The sequence below is a fragment of the Pyrenophora tritici-repentis genome, chromosome 1 (genome assembly GCF_003171515.1).
Source record: "Pyrenophora tritici-repentis strain M4 chromosome 1, whole genome shotgun sequence".
Classification (NCBI taxonomy): domain Eukaryota; kingdom Fungi; phylum Ascomycota; class Dothideomycetes; order Pleosporales; family Pleosporaceae; genus Pyrenophora; species Pyrenophora tritici-repentis.
Window position 1 is genome coordinate 2,678,063 of NC_089390.1, and position 17,955 is coordinate 2,696,017.

A 17,955-nucleotide genomic window follows, 5' to 3' on the forward strand; every position below is an offset into this window, starting at 1 on the left:
CATACTAAGCAACGATTGCCCTGCGAGGCCTATACCATGTTCTAAACATTTGCAGTTTTGGTGTTGACTTGTGATTGATGGTTGTCCGTTCGCATCCCGTGTTGTACCGAGGATGAACAATCACTAGGCTGTGGTGTTGATTACTTAGCCGATGATGGAGAGGTGCGGGACAGAGACGCGGGCGCAAACGGAAGGGACCTCGGCGTACCGATCCGCCGCAGCTCGGAGGATTATCATGTCGAAACGTCATGCACTTTTTCTGGAAGCAATCTGAAGTGAAGCGACCAGTCCGGCGTATACCAGCCCCAACGTCTGAGGGCTATTTCCATGATGCGTAGTGCATCTTTCAGATTTACGAAATAGCAATTGAACCTCTGACGGCGCGGCAATGTCAGATGGCGGAAAGTCCTCGTCGTCTTATTGTAAGTGCGGGCAGGAGCTCTGCGCATATTCTCATCTCACAAACATTGCAGTCCACTTCTTCGCAGGCCTGAACTCTGGCATTCTCTCGGCAGTACTCCTCCAACCCGCCGACCTTCTCAAAACGCGCGTTCAACAATCGCGCTCAAGCACCCTCTTTGGCACCATACAATCCATAGCCAGCGGACCAAACCCCGTACGGCAATTCTGGAGGGGAACACTACCAAGCACACTACGTACAGGCTTTGGGTCTGCCATATACTTCTCCAGCCTCAATGCGCTGCGTCACCGAGCGAGTTTAGGAGCCGCGGGGAGGGCAGATGCAGCGGCCAAGGGAGCAGAGCATTCGAGCTCGCTGCCAAAATTAAGCAACACGGCCAATTTGGCGACAGGCGCTTTTGCGCGAACATGGGCAGGCTTCATCATGATGCCGATAACGGTGCTTAAAGTCCGATATGAGAGTAACCTGTACGCCTACAACTCGCTCTTCACGGCATCAAGAGACATATTCCGCACAGAGGGGCTCAAGGGCTTCTTTGCCGGGTTTGGAGCAACCGCAGTTCGCGATGCACCCTATGCGGGGCTATATGTCCTCTTCTACGAGCAGTCGAAGAGAAAGCTTTCTAGCCTTGCAACAAAGATTGAACAGACATCCGGCGCATCCACCAAGCTTTCCACCAGCACGTCTGCAGGTATAAACTTTGTCTCGGGTGTCGCCGCAGCTGGACTAGGAACGACGATTACCAACCCGTTCGATGCCATCAAGACGCGCATCCAGCTCATGCCCGAACGATATGGAAACATGGTACAGGCGACTAAGAAGATGTACATGGAAGAGGGCCTGCGTTGCTTTTTCGACGGCCTAGGTATTCGGATCGCGAGAAAGGCAGTCAGTAGTGCGCTTGCTTGGACACTGTATGAGGAGCTCATTCGCCGAGCGGAAACTCTGAAGGAGGTGGTTGAGGATAAGATCTAAGATGTAATTGTGAAAATGTATAATATTTGCACACACTGACCTTTTATTGGCGTCAACATGGAGGATCTGTGCCGCGGAAACGACCCTCCCCTGAAGACTTTCACTATTTTCTCGAGCCCACGAACACATGCTTTAGTCCGGGTTGTTTTAATAGATGTGCACTACTGAACGGCAATTTACGGCCGACTATCGTGGACAACTCAAGCCGGTATTGCATCATTGGTCCCATGTTGAAGAATTCGGTCCGTATGTACATGCTACGCACGTAAGACTGCATCCGCAAAGGCTGCACAAGAAACGACTCAGTCAAATGAATTCGTTAGTATTACCTCCGTTAATGGCATAAATTGTCCATCACAGCCATATGGCTGCCGGAGTTCATGATTGTTTTCACCTTACAGAGCACTGCAGGACATTTCCGAGCATACATAGTGAAAGGACGAAGCTCGACGCCATCGTTACTGCCGATGACTCGGCGTTAGCCAGAACGCTCGGCTAATGACCGAACGTAGGTTTCCTGGCTCAACTCAAATTACAGTGAACGAAGTGGGAAGAGGCATCTTAGTGATTATCATACGATCGCTCCCCAGTGCTGCGCTTTCTGCCCACGCGATAAGTACCGTGTTGCCTACCAACATATCCATGAGGTTTGCCTTAGATTGCGGATGTTCGGTGTTTTGACATACGCAGTCTCCGACGTCCGCAGTGCGATCATCCGCTTTTCCAGACTATAGGCACGGAGGGACGGAGATTCAACCACTATACACCATGGCACCTGTACAAAGCTGGAGAAGTCTACATCTAGCAAACTTCTGGACCGAGCCTCACCCATAGCCCATCATTTCCAATCCTAATTTCAATCTTTTTGCTATCATGGATGCCCAGGGCCACAGACACACTGACAAGCCGGAACGAGATGCTACTCTCTTGAGGCCGGATCAGGCACACATTGAAGAAGAACAGGACAAGGAGATCCACGGTTGCAGTTCACACACTAAGATTGGCACTATGGATTCATATTCAGATACCTCTGATGTTGAGCGCGATGCCGGCATATCGAGGTTCCCAACACAACAAGACCATTTAGGTAGCGATCTCCAGCCGAACTCTACAGAAATTGAGCGCATACAAACGCAGAAGAGCCAGCACTCCCAGACCGTAGGTTGTAGTACGTTAAAGAGCAGAGCCTCAAGGAAACCATTACCAGCCTTCGGTGCAAACAAACCCTATCCACCCCAACTTATCGACCAGGAGGCGTACGTCGTGGGATTCGATGGCCCTGATGATCCGCTGCACGCCCAAAATTGGCCTTTCGTGGACAAATTGATTATAGCTACCATGCTGGGCTTCACCACCTTTACAGCTTCGTTTGGCAGTGCAATTTTCAGTACGACGATACCCCATCTTCAAGCAAGGTTTCATGTGGGCTCTGTGGTGGCTACTCTGGGTACATCGTTGTACGTGCTTGGGTTTGCCACGGGTCCGATTCTATGGGCACCTTACTCTGAGCTCAAGGGTAGACGGTCTCCGCTTGTGTTTGCATCGTTTGGGTTTGCCATCTTCAACCTTGCGGTTGCCGTGGCCAAGGATGTGCAGACGGTGATGATTTGTCGGTTTTTTGGCGGCTTCTTTGGTGCTTGCCCACTCACTGTGAGTGTTTCTTCTGCCATGGTTCTTTTCTTGGAAGGGCTGCTGATTTCGTGGACCAGTGCGTTGCGGCTGTCTTCTCAGATATGTTCAATAACCGGTCACGCGGAAACGCCATTACTATCTTCGCCATGGCTGTATTTTGCGGTCCACTCTTCGCTCCTTTCATTGGCGGCTTTATTGTAAAGTCGAAGCTTGGCTGGCGATGGACTGAGTACATAACGTACGTGTCACATCATCCCCCTTCACATCTCAATATCCACCTAACATATATCCCCCGCAATAGCGCCATCCTGGGCTTCGTCTGCCTTGGTCTCAACGTCATCTTCCTCCGCGAAACTTACGCGCCCCAAATCCTCGTCGAAAAAGCCGCCACCCTCCGCCGTGCCACCAAAAACTGGGCAATCCATGCAAAACAAGACGAAATCGAAATCGACTTCGGCGAGCTTCTCGAGAAGAATTTCTCACGTCCCCTCCGCATGCTCGTCACCGAACGTATCGTCTTACTTATCACAATTTACATGTCCTTCATCTACGGAATCCTTTACCTCTTCCTCACCGCATACCCCCTAGTCTTCCAGCGCGTCCATGGCATGAATCCCGGCGTGGGTGGACTCCCATACTTTGGCCTAATCTCGGGTCAGCTACTCGCTGGATTGGTCATATTCCTCCGCCAACCTGCGTACGAGCGCAAACTGGCGGCGAACGACAATGTCAATGTTCCCGAGTGGCGACTCCCCGATGTCATTGCTGGCGGCATTTGTTTCGCGGCGGGCATGTTTTGGTTTGGGTGGACAGGGTACAAGGCTGATATTCATTGGATTGTACCTACTCTGAGTGGACTCTTACTGGGTTTTGGGTTGTTGGCGATCTTCTTGCCATTGTTCAATTATTTGATTGATAGTTATTTGATGGTAAGTTACCATTCACTCTCTTCCTTCAAGATCAGAATGGCTAACATTCGATTAGTTTGCCGCATCGGCTATTGCTGCGAACACCTTCTTGCGCAGTCTGGCAGGCGCTGCCTTCCCGCTCTTTGCACGCCAGATGTTCGAGGGCATGGGTATCGAGTGGGCGTCTACACTGTTAGGGTGTTTGGCTGTTGTCATGGTTCCTGTGCCGGTTTGGTTTTACCTCCAGGGCGAGAAGATTAGGAGGAAGAGTGTGTATGCGCAAACGCGGTAGGAAAGGGGCAATGTAAAAGTTCTACGGGCGTTGTGCTGCTGAGTCTTTTGTTTGGTCAAAGCGACAGTTTTTGCTACGAGAAGAACAGTGAATTAGCAAACTTCATAGATTGTTACACGGATGAATCGTAGTCACTCTTTATGACTTAGGCAAGGTCCGAGGTAGAAGAGCTGGAGGAATTAGTGAGGTAATGATGTTAGATGGTAATAGAGATGGTGGGGCAATGTCCCCAACTCCATCGCAATAGAGAAAGACGTCAAGTGGAGTCAGTCTAGAATGAATGATGGCTGTCAACGTGATTTGCAGATTGTCGAATATCCTGAACACGAGTGAATCCAACCAAATACTTCATTGCATTAAAGTGCTTGCGACCATTGCCGAGGGCGTTTGAAAATCCATCATTGTCGTATGAGAGACCTTTGTAACGATGACTTAGGCAATTACTGCGAGTTCGCCCTGCATATGCATAGGGCGTTAGAAGCGCACAATTGGAAGCTATGATTCAGCCAAAGTGGGTTCTTGCGGGGAAGTTGTTGAGGCTCAAGGGGAAGTCGCTACCGGTGCCCGTTATCCCGGAAGCTAACATTGTTTGTTGATCGCACCTTATGCATCCGCCCACCCCTCAAAAAATGACATCCTAAACACCTTAAGATGCAAGTACGTCGATTAACTCTCTAAAGGCAAAGTTCAAGTAGCCGTTGTAACAGAAATCTAATAGTATTTTAGCTATAATTTCCTCGTTGGCTATAATCCACGTGCAAACCTGCATGTCGGGTATACTTACAGCAAGAGGGTATTTCCCAGCGACAGATCTCTCCATATTACTTCGAACTAGGATAGTGGCTCAACCGTGCATACTGAGCATAGCACTGTTACCAATTGTCGCCACGCCAGATGTGTGCTGTTACGCAGCTTCATTAGTCAGAATGTCCTGATGGACCAATACCTGATGCCTTTGCCAAACAAGGCAGGTGGGTAGATGCACGAACGGCCACAGCCGGGTATTGAAGCCGACCGGTGGCGTCTCGCTACAGATTTTGCCAGCTCAGCCATATGGGATAGCCTTGAAATCACCGGATCTAGGTCTTACCTGAAGTCCAATTATGGTAAAAAAAGATAGACACGGTAGGATCATGCTCTTGGCACGCAGGCTCCGGCCCCCAACGCATTATCCGGGTGAATGGGAATTCGACAGCACTCCGGCCTTGTGGCAGACTCTAGTGGCCCATTTTCAACTGGAAGCCGTATAGAGAGATGGATAGACTTGCCCGGTCTAATCTCACTCTCGAATGTGGCGCAAACTCTTCCAGGCACCCTTGGTCTGTACCTTACTCAGCGGCCGGCAAGACCTAGCTAAGGTAGCAATTCAACAGCTGCATTGGTCCAATTTCAAGCCATGATGGAGTGCAGCAGGGCGTACTGCATCTATACCAAAGCCATCTAGGTAGATATGGATTAGGCTGCACACTAGGTATTACTGTGAGTGCGCGAGTCTGTCTGAAGTATTTATATTGGACTGCGGAAGCACGTCGTCGTAAGTTTTTTTCGACTCTATCTTGTGCTCTTCGTCAAAATGGGTCGCTTCTCACTACTCGCTTCTTTGCTTTTGGCAACCAATGGGGTCTTGTGTGCCACATGGCTTGGTGAAGTTAAGAAATTAGACGGCGTTGACTATCAGTGTGAGTGGAATTTGTGTAAATGTCTTTTCATAACATACTGACAGGAATAAAGGCAAGTGCTACTCCGACAACGCGTGTTGGCCTACAAACAAGGATTGGGAAAAGCTCAACCAAACTGTATCTGGTGCCCTGCAGGCTGCAATACCACCTGGTGCCGTTTGCCACAAGAACTTTGAAAATTCTACCAGCGTGTATGATGCAGCAAAGTGTGCAGACTTGCAAGCCAACTGGCAGGTTGAACAAGTCCTGTATGTCTTATCATCTGAACAACAACGTTGAAGACAATGCTAACGTTATCCTAGGGTTGATGACCCAATTGCCGGACTGTGGCCGTTCAAGACCAACAACACCTGCTTACCGACCAACAACCCGTCTGAGCCCTGCTCCAGGGGTTTTTACGGGCGCTATGTAATCGTGGCGACCACGAAGGAACAAATCAGGGCAGGCGTGAACTTTTCACGAGAGCGCAACCTTCGTCTGATTATCCGTAATACCGGCCATGACTTCATGTGAGAATTATATCTGGTTATCCTTCCATGTAGGGAAGAAGACTAATGTAGCATAAGGGGCCGTTCGACCGGTTACGGGTCCCTCATTATCAATACTCACCACTTCAAGGAGGTCAAGTTTCTCAAGAAGTACACTGGACCTGGCGACTGGACAGGTAGTGCGGCTATCGTTGGTGCTGGCGTTCAGGGTCGTGAGCTCTTCCGTCAATGCTTTGCTCAGAGCCCCAAAGTCGTCATTGTTGGTGGGGAGTGCCCGGTATGTTGATAAGCTGGATACCATTATTCCAATCGCTAAACCCTCATAGACTGTCGGTTGGGGCGGTGGCTATATTCAAGGCGGTGGTCACGGTCCGCTTTCTGGCATATACGGTATGGGAGCTGACAATGTGCTTTCCTTTGACGCCATCACTGCCGAAGGAAAATACGTTACTGCCAACGCGAAGGAAAACTCTGATCTCTTCTGGGCTCTCAAGGGCGGCGGTCCCAGTTCTTTTGCGGTTGTCGTCGCCATCACGGTGAAGACGTTCCCCGAGGTTCCCACGGCTGGCACGATCCTCAATATTAACTCGACGCACACCAACGACACGGAACTGTTTGCCAAGGGCGTTCATATCTTCCACAACCTGGCGAATCACTACGCTGACCATGGAATGTTCGTGTATTTTGAACTTGGCCCAGGCCCTCAGGTCCTTCACATTGCTCCATTCGTCGGCCCCAACATGACCGGAAGCCAGCTTGCCGCTGTTCTCGCACCACTATACGAACAACTAGACGCAGCCAAGGTGCCTTATGATGCGCACACAAAGGCCTTCCCCACCTTCTTCGAAATGTACATTGACCTGTTCGAAGACGAGCCAGCAAACCGTCAATCCATTGTAGGGGGTCGTCTCTTCACACAGGCTGATATTACCAGCCATGGGGATGAGATTGCAGATGTCCTCATCTATGCAGCAATGCCAGAGCCCACCCAACTCGGGTTTAACGTCGGCCATATTGTTAATCCCGGGCGTGCATACCCCAAAGTAGACAACGCCATCAATCCTGCCTGGCGCAACGCCAGCAGTTTCGTCATTACGAATATCGTCATGGAGGGCACTGAACCATGGACGGTCAAGAAGGAGCGCGAGAAGTTCAACACCAATGTTGTGGGCAAGAGGCTGAGAGACGCCTCACCCAATGGAGCGAGCTACGTCAATGAAGGTGATCTCAATGAGCCCAACTGGCAAGAGGCGTACTGGGGCAGCAATTACGCGAGGCTGTTGAAGATTCGCCAGAAGTGGGATCCTAATGGTGTCTTCTTTACTGAGACTACGCCAGGGACGGAGAACTGGAGTGTGCTTGACTATGGTACGAAGCTGTGCAAAAAAACCAGTGCGTAGGCGGGGAAGTGGTATTGATTGTGGTGCATGTCATACGGGAGCGAACCTTGTTGAAGCGTATGCATATTGATTGCCTCAGGTATGACGCGACGACTGATACGCGTGTATATGGCGTGATGACTGCGTATCTGCATGTTCTGCGCCCAAGATTGTCAACGTAACCCGAGATGAATGTGATGCGGTTGAAATGGTGAGAGTTCAAGCACTTCTGTGTTCTATACCTAGGTGGAGCAGTGAGACCAAAAGCTGGGCAAGCAGCCCGGGGGAGAGCGGGAGCGATGACGAAAGAGTCGCGTTTTTCGCTAATCGGTAACGGGCTTAGCAGCAAGTTCACCTTCACAAGCCAATGTATCCTAACTACCAACAACCATCCCAATTCCTTGCAACCCCTCAGCTGTGTAGTCCCCCGCTTAAGACGCCAACTATTCCGCTTCGATTACGCAGATCCATTAGCGACACCATCGGATACAAAACCGTCTACGGTCCTACGGTCCGACGATCCGAAGAATCATCGCATTCCGAAGAATCCCATCAGGCTCCTATTCACCATCGCGAAGACCCGATTAGACGTTTGCCACCATTGCGCAGCCCACATCTCGCCCGAGAACACATGCCACGCGCATGCCGAACCTCTCTCCGAGTCCCGTTAATGTCGATTGAATGCCTCCCGTCCTGAATCCCTTCTTACGGGCTTTCTTCCGTAGCGCACTCCCCAGCCAGTGCCAGCCGGCGCAGCATCACGTAGGGTGCCTGGATAAGCCACGGGCAAGAGCGCAGTTGCTGACGTTGTATGCTATAGGTACTTCTTGTCCCGACGACCGAAGTTCTCCTCACATCGCGCGACAAGGAATCGAATACCTCGTACGTTGACCTCAGCGGCTCTGAAGACTTCCTCGCAAGCCATGTGTTACGTGTGCCAGGGGGCGTGGGACCGAACAACCATGTCAAGGATGCAGGCACTTTTAGGGAGACAAGAGGCAAGGCCAAGCAGTTCACAACGGCCAATGGTCGGACGGTGATTGTCAAGGACGCCTTCATCTACAGCAATAAAGGCTTCAAGACACTCAACCAAGCGCAGCTCCTTAGCGACACCATCTTCTACCCTGATTCCTTCGATGCGCAGCCTTGGCTGGTATACTTCATTTCCCGGCCACTCATAGGCACCTTTGACCCAAACCCGATAATACCGGCTACACTACACGTCAAGAAGGATGCCGCGCCAGCACCTCCACCTGCGGGGAGCTCAGCCATGGCTGTCAGCTCGTCAATGCCGCGGAAGAAGGACGTCAAGTCGTTCAGCGACCTCTTGAACCACTTTCCCATGATCGCCCGCCAGATGCAGCCAGGCCTGGAGAGGCTGTTCAAGGAGTTTGGCAAGGAATTAGAGAAGCCGCTACCAGTTACACCTACACAACGATCAAGACGTTCGTCCATGAGCTCGCGAGCCAGCCAGCGGAGACGAGGCTCGGCATCATCAGCGGAGACGGCACCACTGTCCATTCATAGCAGCATGTCGCAGGGCCCGAATGGCTTCATATCGAACCTAGAGATCAGCGACGAAGAAGACCAGATGCGAAGATCGCTCGAGACTGCTGTAACGGCAGCGATTGATCTGTTTCAAATGGTCGATAAGCAGCAGTTGTCACTTTTGGGCGCGACTACAGACTTGACGGGCCCTATCGTCGAGCGCATGATTGAGCGATACATTGCCGAGCAAGTGCACAATACCATCCTGTTCCCGCGAATCCAACAAATACGCATGCTGGAGGATGCCGAACTCGAGCGCCGAACGCGACAAATGATGGACATCGACATATCGCAGGTTGGCATTGATATTGGACACGGTCGCAAGGGCAAACAAGAGCTGGCTATACGGTTGTCGAAAGCCGTGGACAAGTTCAAGAGAATGGGCGTTGCAGGCAGTCCTCAAGAAATGCTGGAAATACTCCTCACAGTGCAGAAGCATATCACGATGCCGGATGAGCAACAGGAAAAGACCATGGCGAACGGAGAGCAACTCTCCGAGAAGCAAGATCACTTGCTCACTATCAATGCAGATACACTCGTCTCACTATTGCTCATAGTAGTCATTCGAGCGCCGGTACGGCATCTGCAGGCACGACTGTCCTACATGCGCCATTTCATCTTCATTGACGATGTCGAAAGCGGCGAAATGGGCTACGCCCTCAGCACATTTGAAGCTGTTTTGTCGTATCTGACAACAGACTCTGGAGGCTTACGAAGAGCAAGTCGACGTAACAGGGCACTGTGGCATGCCACCAAGACGGGTGATCTTGCGACCATGCAAGGCATCCTTGAACCTGACAGGTCTTTCCATGCAGACATGGACAGCTTCTCTTCAGATGAGAGCGACACTCCACCAAGACATCGCCCAGTCAGATTCGCAGCAAGTCTATCAGAGCTACGCTCTCCGGGAGGAACCATCACGAACGGGGATCATGAGCCACGGTCAAGATCAAGTCGTTCACATTCATCTCGCGAGAACGGGGTCATTGAGGACGGACCACTAGCACACATCTTTCCCTTCCAGCGAGCTCAGACACCGCCGCTACCCGACAGACCAAAGATGAAGAAGCGGGTATCAATGGACACGAGAAGTATGTCGAGTGGCTCGGCGCGCTCATTCCGATCTCGTACAACACTCGATTCGCGTGTTAGCGCTATTGAAGGCGATGTCTCGATAGAGAAGCTCACTATGACACAAGGGCCTGATGGCGAGTCACTGCTCATGATGGCTATTGAGAACAAGCAAGATAGGGCACTACAATACCTGCTCAGCCTTACAGAGTTCTATACTCCTTCACTCATCTTTGAAGACTACAACAATGAAGGTACCAACCTTTTGAGCGCAGCAATACAGCTCGGCCATGCCAAGACGACAGACACAATTCTCAATTACATACTGGAGAATAGTCCAAGTCCTGATGTATTGAGAGACTACCTAGCAAGGCCAGATGCAAAGGGTAGGTGTGTGGCGCACTATCTGTTCAATCAGCCACGTCTCATCGATCGTATCGGGCATCTCCTGCCTTGGCGGTTAAAGGATAAGAATGGGCAGACGCCAGTCTTTGCTCTCTGCAGATCTTACGATCACGATCAGTACCACGACATGGTAGACAAGGCGTTACTAGCCGCGACGCATGATCAAGATGACGGGCAGCCGCTGCATCTCGATGAGCACGTCGATAATAAGGGCAACAGCCTACTGCACATCATCACTGATCCGCAGCTAGCAGCAAGATTGCTTTACCGCTGCGATTCAGATGCTAATGCGACCAACGACCGTCAATTTACCCCGCTCATGGTAGCCAGCAAATATGGACGCACAGACATGGTGCGTGTGTTCTTCCAAGACCCGAGAGTAGACTTGTCTTACAGAGACGCGCGTGGCCTTACGGCTGTCGAGCTTGCCAAAGACGACGAGGTTCGCAATCGTATTGATGATCTTGTTCTCTTGTCCAATGAAGCCGGACCTGACGGGCGAACTACGACTGTCGTTCGCTCATTTTTCGTGGAAGATGGAACTGTACGCCTTGTATTGAAGTCTGGAGCACCCAATGACAACAACACAATCACGGTCACGACATGCCGTCGGTCATCGCAGGATTTTGAGAACCTTGGAAAGTGGCTTGCACAGGAGCATCCTGCGTCGTGGCTACCCGTCATACACAACCTAGCGTCACCCTACCTCATACCGTCAAGACCTTCAAGATCAATACTGCGCGATGTGCAGCTTCGGCTCGACGCATTTCTCAAAATCCTACTCAAGCACCCCACCTTTTCGACACACGAGTTGGTATGGGAGTTCTTCCTCGTCCCTGACATTGACTCGTCCATGCTCGCAGAACGCTCAGCACGCAAGGCTGAGTTGCGTGTCGAGCGCCTCCGCGAAGAATACGCTCCGATATACGATGTCCGTGAAGTGGAACTCTTCGTCCAGCACATGCGTGAAAATATCCGTGCTTTACATCATGCCTCAAGGTCTGTCCTCCGGCGCGCAAACAAGGTTCGGTCTGCGGCATCAGATCTCAATGATGCAGCCAAGATTGCCAATACCGCTCTGCATTCTGTCACTTTCCTGCCAGAGAAGCATCTGAGAGCGCTCGAACGCTACACAAAGACGCTGAACCAAAGCGAAGCAAGTCCGATGGCAGGCTTCTACTACTCGATGCATGCCATCTCCAGCACAATTAACGCCATCTTGACCTCACTGGCCCGTCCTTCGACCCTCATAACCGCCATGTCGACGGCACAGAAAGCCATCGATCGTCATAACCTTTCTGTCCGCCGCTCTGATCGATGGCCACTCGGTCTTCTCGATGACGCCCGATCTAGAGTCCAGAGAGATGCCCAAGAGAAGATGGATAAAAGTAAACTTGAGCTTGAAGACCTTGGCAGGGAGCTGAGGTACACGCAGCAGGTTGTTGCGCAAGAACTTGCGAGTTGGCAGGAGAATAGAGTGGAGACGGGGAGGTCAGCACTCAAGGAGTTGGCTAGGAAGATGTGCGTTGTCGAGAAGGCTCGGCTGGAGAGTATGAAGAGAGCAGTTAGAGAACTGGGCATCGGGATCCCAAGGGCGAAATTAGGTAATGGGCATATCAACGGTGTCCAGACAAATGGCGTTCATAAGCCGGTGAATATCAATATGGGCTTGTCAGAGGCAGTGCTTGAACAAAGCAAACTCGACAACATTGCGCCTGGACTAGGCGCCGTCGAGGATCCAGAATGCGAGGGCATGATCTTATCCAACGGAAAAGCTCCCGCGGAGGACGCACCTCCTGCCGATGAGCTCGCGCAAGAAGCCCTGGAGCCACCACCGAGCACCGCAAACGGCTCGGCTTGATTCATCTACCCTTTTTCTTATAATTCTCAATGTATAACTCCTTCACTTGAAACTTCTTATTTCGATTTTTTTCATCGGATAGATGGCGTACACAGATGTAATGTGTGGGAATCAGGAAGGGTATTGGAGGTATATATATCAGCGACGGCGTTCGATCTGAATGTTTGTGGGTGTGGGATAGTAGTCAAGTATTCTTTAATCAATTTCTGTGCGAAAAACAATAAACTTCACCGCTTCTAGTTTGTCTTAACAGCTATGGAAAGACCAAGATAGCTAGGTAGAAAGACTTCCAGTCTAGAGTGAAGCATCGCGCTAACATTGCAGCGCCACCTGTGGTCCCTTCTTTTGGCGCCCGACCCGCACCGCACCGCACACCTGCCGGCCCACCCCCCTGCGCAAGCGCCCTTGTCTCTCCCTCCCCGTGATCCAACGATCAACCATCCATCTTCCCTGAAATATCCATGACCCCGCGGTGTTTCGCCTTGTCGCAACTTGAGCGCTTGCGCCACAGAGGCGAAGACGCAAACAGGGGTTTATTGGCTGGGGGTGGCTGCCATCAATGCTCGCCAAAAGACCTTGAATTAGGCGTGAGTGGTGAGGACCCTGAATTTATGACGACATTGGCGCGAGGCTGTGCCTGACTGGTCTCCCTTTGGTGGTTGTCTATTCTGCGGCATTGTACGACGGTTGTTTCATCCACACACTCTCTCTTTTCCTGTTTCTTATGTGGTCAAAGGGAAAGAGAAGGGAACTGCTGACTTTTCTTTACTTTTCACTCTCTTTATTGCTTTGCGTCGCGCGTTGAAAGAGATTTCTGTGACTTCGTTGCGCGTTGCGCGTGTATACTTGCGACAACGACATCAAACCCCCGACGAACCCTGCTATACAGATATTCCGAGCTACCAGGGAGAAAGAGACGGAAATCATGGCGTTCAACTGCTCAGACACCCCAGAATTCACTACCACAGATGCCGGAGTCGCCGGCGCAGGTGTACGCATCCCCACCAATTGTAAACACCTCCCTCGCTAACAATACTCCCCTTTAGACGCTCCTCTCCTTCATAATCACAAACATCCTCTCCATCCTCCTCTCCGCAACCATAATCCTTCTCGGTCTCCGCAAATCCACCTCAGCACCCATATCACGCAAGCTCTTGCAATCCTTCTCTGATCAACAAATTCTCACCGGCATCGGCATCCAATCCGTCGGACTCGCAAAAATGCAAACAATGATACCTTACCATTTTTTCATAATCTGGCTCTTGAGTCTGCTCTCCACAGCCACAAATCTAGCGACGCTACTTGCGCTTGTCAACGACTTTCGTCGCGACTGGGTGCTGAGATGGTTCAGGCAGATATTCATGCTGGTGAATATGGTGTTGGGAATTATATCGGGTATCTTCATTTTGCAGACTGTCACTAAGAATATGGAGCCTAAACTGCCCATTGCATGTGTTTGGGAAGTCGAGGGTAAAGACACGGCGGCGCCTAACGCGGCACTTAGTGTTACGGGTACGATCGCCGTTATCGCTGGGCAGGTTGTTACGTTTGGGTTTGCAACGTGGTATCTGCACAACCGCGACAACCCCAAATGGCTGAAGACGGTGCAGATAGTGGGACTGTTTGCCTGTGTCGCCATGGGTGTTGGGGCGACGGTGCGAGTGGTGCTGGAGAGTCAGGCATTTGGCCATCCGCCCCAAGCAATCAATTTGCAGGGGTCTCCAGAGGGCAATTGGAGTTTTGGACAACTTTTGCCGTTGTTGCTATTGGCGCTGCCGGTTGTTAGTACGATTGAGATTGCGAGAGGAGAGGAGCTTAAGCCGAAGAGCAGGGTGGATGAGGATACGGTGCCGCTTTATGCTAGTGGGAGTGATGTGGAGTTTCAGCCCAATCCGGTGGTGGGGAGTGCGACGAGTTTATTTAGGAAGTAAGCGGTCTTAAAGTTGGCGTTTTCATGATAGATATGATATTTACTCAGAACGACCGAAGAAGCCGTAGGTCTGTTAACTATTACTCGGGTACCTGCTATCGTATGCTCGTGAGCTATCCGGTACTATAATGAGCAAACACTAGCGACGTCATCAACCCGATCAGGACTTGGATGACGGCCATAGCCCGTGAGTTCAAACTTTGTCCTTCTCCCGGACCGATTCGCGGCTTCAACGACAGCCTAGGTCAGATCGAAAAGTTCATTCGATGACGTTTTACTCGTCGAACTTCTCAATTCCTATCAAAAACTGCTCCGGATTTTTACATGTATTGGGGTAGTTGTGTAAGACCTTACGCTTTTGAGTACAAAGTGCGGCAAGTTAACGTGTTTTAGTAGAATTCACATGGACTTTCGGTGTGGTAGTGAGTATTGTTTGGTTAATTGATAGACAAGGTAGCTTGTGTAGCTACCTGTACTATGAAGATTCCAAGAGTCGTGGCGCGCAGTTGATCCGTACAGATCCACCGGCGGCGGTATCGGTCAGCTTGAAGTGACGGTCGATTCTGACGATCCTCCTCGTATCCGATAATAAGAGCAAAGCGCTGGACATATCAGTTGGGGTCGCCCTGCGCTTTGATGAGTGCCCACTATGGGCGACCATCCTTCATTTCCATCATATCCTCTGATGAGCAGAGTGGACGACTTCAGCTTCGAACGAGTTTACTATCCTCATATTCTCAGGATCGACTTTGTAAGTAGCCTTGCATGTAGCCTTTTGATCATTCGTCTTAATATTTCATCTACTCCGCTGCCGTCTGAGTTGGTGTTCTATAGCTCACTCTCGACACTCAGAGTTGGCTTTGTTACAAAGAGGTTCCATTACTCCTGCACACTCTTGACAGTCCCAAATCATTTATTCAAAGAACACCATAGCTTCTAGTATCTCCGATTTTCGATAACAATTGACACGCGAGTGATACTATGGCTATAAAGGGTGATAGAAAGTGCAGTCATCACGAAAGACCTGTCTCGCCAGTCGGCAAAGAAGATGTTGGAGTCCACCTCAGAGAACAGCGTGGCAAAAGAAATCGGCAGACTAGCAACAATTAGTCAGATGGTAGTGAACGGGGTAATTTTTAACGAGTCAACATATATAAAGGTATTATGAGTATAAATGTCATATTCAATCTGCTCATAGATCTTGACTATGCAACTACAAAAGTAATATATTGCTCACTCTCTAGCTTTTGATCTAACTTGCTAGCTCCGCCTCCATTGCTAAAGTAAAGACGCTTAGAAAATCGCTGAACGTCGTCACAAAAGTACCTTATCTTATCCACACTTTGCCCTTTTCATTCCAGCATAATTGTCACCATCGATGGTACACGGAATACCGTTGTTATAACATGGGAAGTTCTACTCTGTTAGTAATGATATTAGACAAAGAGCAAATGCACATACTGTGCTGCATGGTTGCGAAATGCCAGTATCAACACAGTTTCCGATATCGTAAGATGTATAGGTCGTCCTGGGTTTGTGTTGGCAGGTCTACGATATCGTCAGAAGCAATCTTCAGAGAATGAAATAGGTGCAAAAGCTATTGTTATGGATACTTACAGGATCAGCGTAGGAGACTGCAATAAGCGATAGAATCGTAATAAAGGTGATTGACTTCATATTGTTGAGCAATTTTGTTGACTGTGATGTGATTGAGCCTGGTGGCGTTGAAGAAAGGATGTACGGGAGACTCTGTTCTTATGCAGCTAGACCGTATCAAGGCTATGAGTGGTATTCGCGCACGCATACTCAAGCCTCTGATGATCACACCAATATAACCAGCTTACATGAAGACCATTGGAACGCGTAACTTGACATATCGCTCCTGTCTCGTGTTGGGATTTCGCCCAAGCTTCTTACGGACTAACTTGTATGCCGAAGTCATCGGCTGAAATCGCTGGAAGTGGAGATGGGCGGAAGGTCGATGGGACCTTTCTGGTGGGGCTAGCTAACGGCTTACAGAGAGTTTACCAGGTGTCATATTTAGATGCTACCTCGTGTAATATGAATGTTGATCCAGACTAGGCAGTGACTAGTCGAAAACAACCACTATTTGTAGATCAAAGTCAAATAAAACACTATGATTGCGAACACATTACAGCGAATGGTTGGTATCACTTCGCAGAACCAGACCAGCCCACATACTCATCCCATATAACTATGGGAGCAAACGAGTACTATGGCAGCGAACAGAGGCGGTAAGCCAGGTCCAATGAGATTGATTAGTGTGCTGGGAAGTTGTATCTGCTCATAAACGAGCCGTAGGCAACTTTATTCTATCTACTCCAAATACATGCTGTTCACAGTCGAGATAGAGAAAGATGTGGAACATGTGCGGTAATCCTACTTTTATTGGGTTCGCGCATGGCACACATGTACTGCCGAGGAAGGTTTGATAGAAGGAAGTAAACGATCTCGTCCCCATCATAGTCCCCGGGTACTAAAGATAGGGCCGTACCCACGTAGTCAGAATATTGATACTTGACTATGACCAACCTAGTGTCCTTCGAGCCAAACCACATCCAGCCTTGTATTTCAGTCCAGTCGAATAGTTCAAATCGACGTCGTCTTCTGTTGCGAGGTGGGGCAATGGATCAAACCCAATGGTGTCGCAAGATATTATATCCAGCTCCGGGAAATCTTCTCGAATCCTGCTCCTTGGGACTGAGACTGCTAAAATTTGAGTAGCTCCGTTGTCTGTTTTTACCAGTTGCTTGATAAAGTACTGTTGTGGTATCTTCTCGACACGGGCAGCGCTGTTGGTACGAACTTCCATGTCGTCTGTGCGAAGGCAATCTATTACAGCAGTGTCTGGTGTTTCCTTGGACATGCCCCATACTAGTACTTCGAGGTGGGGGCATGACTCATGAGCCCATTGGGCACAGATGTCAATGAGCAAGCTGAGCGAGCTCAGCCAATTGGCTTGCTCAGCCAATTGAGCGGAGGCCAGCAGCTCGCTCGGCTCGCTCGGATTGGCTGAAACAGGGCTGTCAGCTCGCTCGGCTTGATGGGCTCAGTCCCGATTAGGAAAGTTATATAGAAACCTTGGTGTTGAGTTTCTCAGCTAATATCCCACTTATGTACACCGTATTTCGCGTCCATCTCCTCATCGCTGATAGCCTCCTTTACAGGCACCTCACCACTGCCAAATCTAGCTCTTATCCATCGTCGATCGCACTGTATTGCTGCTAGAAGTTGCGGAGAAATGCTGCGCCGACGGGGCTCGAGGAGGTCACCCAGCTCGCTGAATAAGCGCTCACACTCACAGCTTGAGCCTGGGATTGATAGCATGTCGATAGCAAATTTGCT

General features: G+C 50.2%; 7 protein-coding genes across 7 annotated transcripts; 5 read left to right on the forward strand and 2 right to left on the reverse strand.

The window, feature by feature from the left end:
- Positions 1-388: 388 nt before the first annotated feature.
- On the forward strand, positions 389-1,396 carry PtrM4_010760 (solute carrier family 25 member 38; the record flags this gene model as incomplete). Its single annotated transcript, XM_001931026.2, has 2 exons — positions 389-422; positions 474-1,396. 2 exons carry the CDS (start codon positions 389-391, stop codon positions 1,394-1,396), a joined length of 957 nt encoding a protein of 318 aa, XP_001931061.1.
- Positions 1,397-2,269: 873 nt separating this feature from the next.
- Positions 2,270-4,228, forward strand: PtrM4_010770 (ProP, Permease major facilitator superfamily; the record flags this gene model as incomplete). Its single annotated transcript, XM_066102992.1, has 4 exons — positions 2,270-3,046; positions 3,106-3,266; positions 3,330-3,957; positions 4,013-4,228. 4 exons carry the CDS (start codon positions 2,270-2,272, stop codon positions 4,226-4,228), a joined length of 1,782 nt encoding a protein of 593 aa, XP_065965194.1.
- A 1,573-nt stretch (positions 4,229-5,801) lies between these two features.
- Positions 5,802-7,795, forward strand: PtrM4_010780 (GlcD, FAD-FMN-containing dehydrogenase; the record flags this gene model as incomplete). The annotated part of the gene is made up of 5 exons (XM_001931028.2): positions 5,802-5,907; positions 5,960-6,155; positions 6,210-6,416; positions 6,474-6,672; positions 6,722-7,795. 5 exons carry the CDS (start codon positions 5,802-5,804, stop codon positions 7,793-7,795), a joined length of 1,782 nt encoding a protein of 593 aa, XP_001931063.1.
- Positions 7,796-8,455: 660 nt separating this feature from the next.
- PtrM4_010790 (VPS9 domain protein) lies at positions 8,456-12,659 on the forward strand (the record flags this gene model as incomplete). The annotated part of the gene is made up of 2 exons (XM_066102993.1): positions 8,456-8,536; positions 8,595-12,659. The coding sequence occupies 2 exons, from the start codon at positions 8,456-8,458 to the stop codon at positions 12,657-12,659; spliced, it is 4,146 nt and encodes a 1,381-aa protein (XP_065965195.1).
- Positions 12,660-13,584: 925 nt separating this feature from the next.
- Positions 13,585-14,590, forward strand: PtrM4_010800 (DUF4401 domain containing protein; the record flags this gene model as incomplete). The annotated part of the gene is made up of 2 exons (XM_066102994.1): positions 13,585-13,650; positions 13,706-14,590. 2 exons carry the CDS (start codon positions 13,585-13,587, stop codon positions 14,588-14,590), a joined length of 951 nt encoding a protein of 316 aa, XP_065965196.1.
- Positions 14,591-16,005: 1,415 nt separating this feature from the next.
- On the reverse strand, positions 16,006-16,266 carry PtrM4_010810 (uncharacterized protein; the record flags this gene model as incomplete). Its single annotated transcript, XM_066102995.1, has 3 exons — positions 16,006-16,008; positions 16,051-16,137; positions 16,207-16,266. The coding sequence occupies 3 exons, from the start codon at positions 16,264-16,266 to the stop codon at positions 16,006-16,008; spliced, it is 150 nt and encodes a 49-aa protein (XP_065965197.1).
- An 865-nt stretch (positions 16,267-17,131) lies between these two features.
- On the reverse strand, positions 17,132-17,937 carry PtrM4_010820 (uncharacterized protein; the record flags this gene model as incomplete). Its single annotated transcript, XM_066102996.1, has 2 exons — positions 17,132-17,622; positions 17,733-17,937. The coding sequence occupies 2 exons, from the start codon at positions 17,935-17,937 to the stop codon at positions 17,132-17,134; spliced, it is 696 nt and encodes a 231-aa protein (XP_065965198.1).
- Between the last annotated feature and the right edge of the window lie 18 nt (positions 17,938-17,955).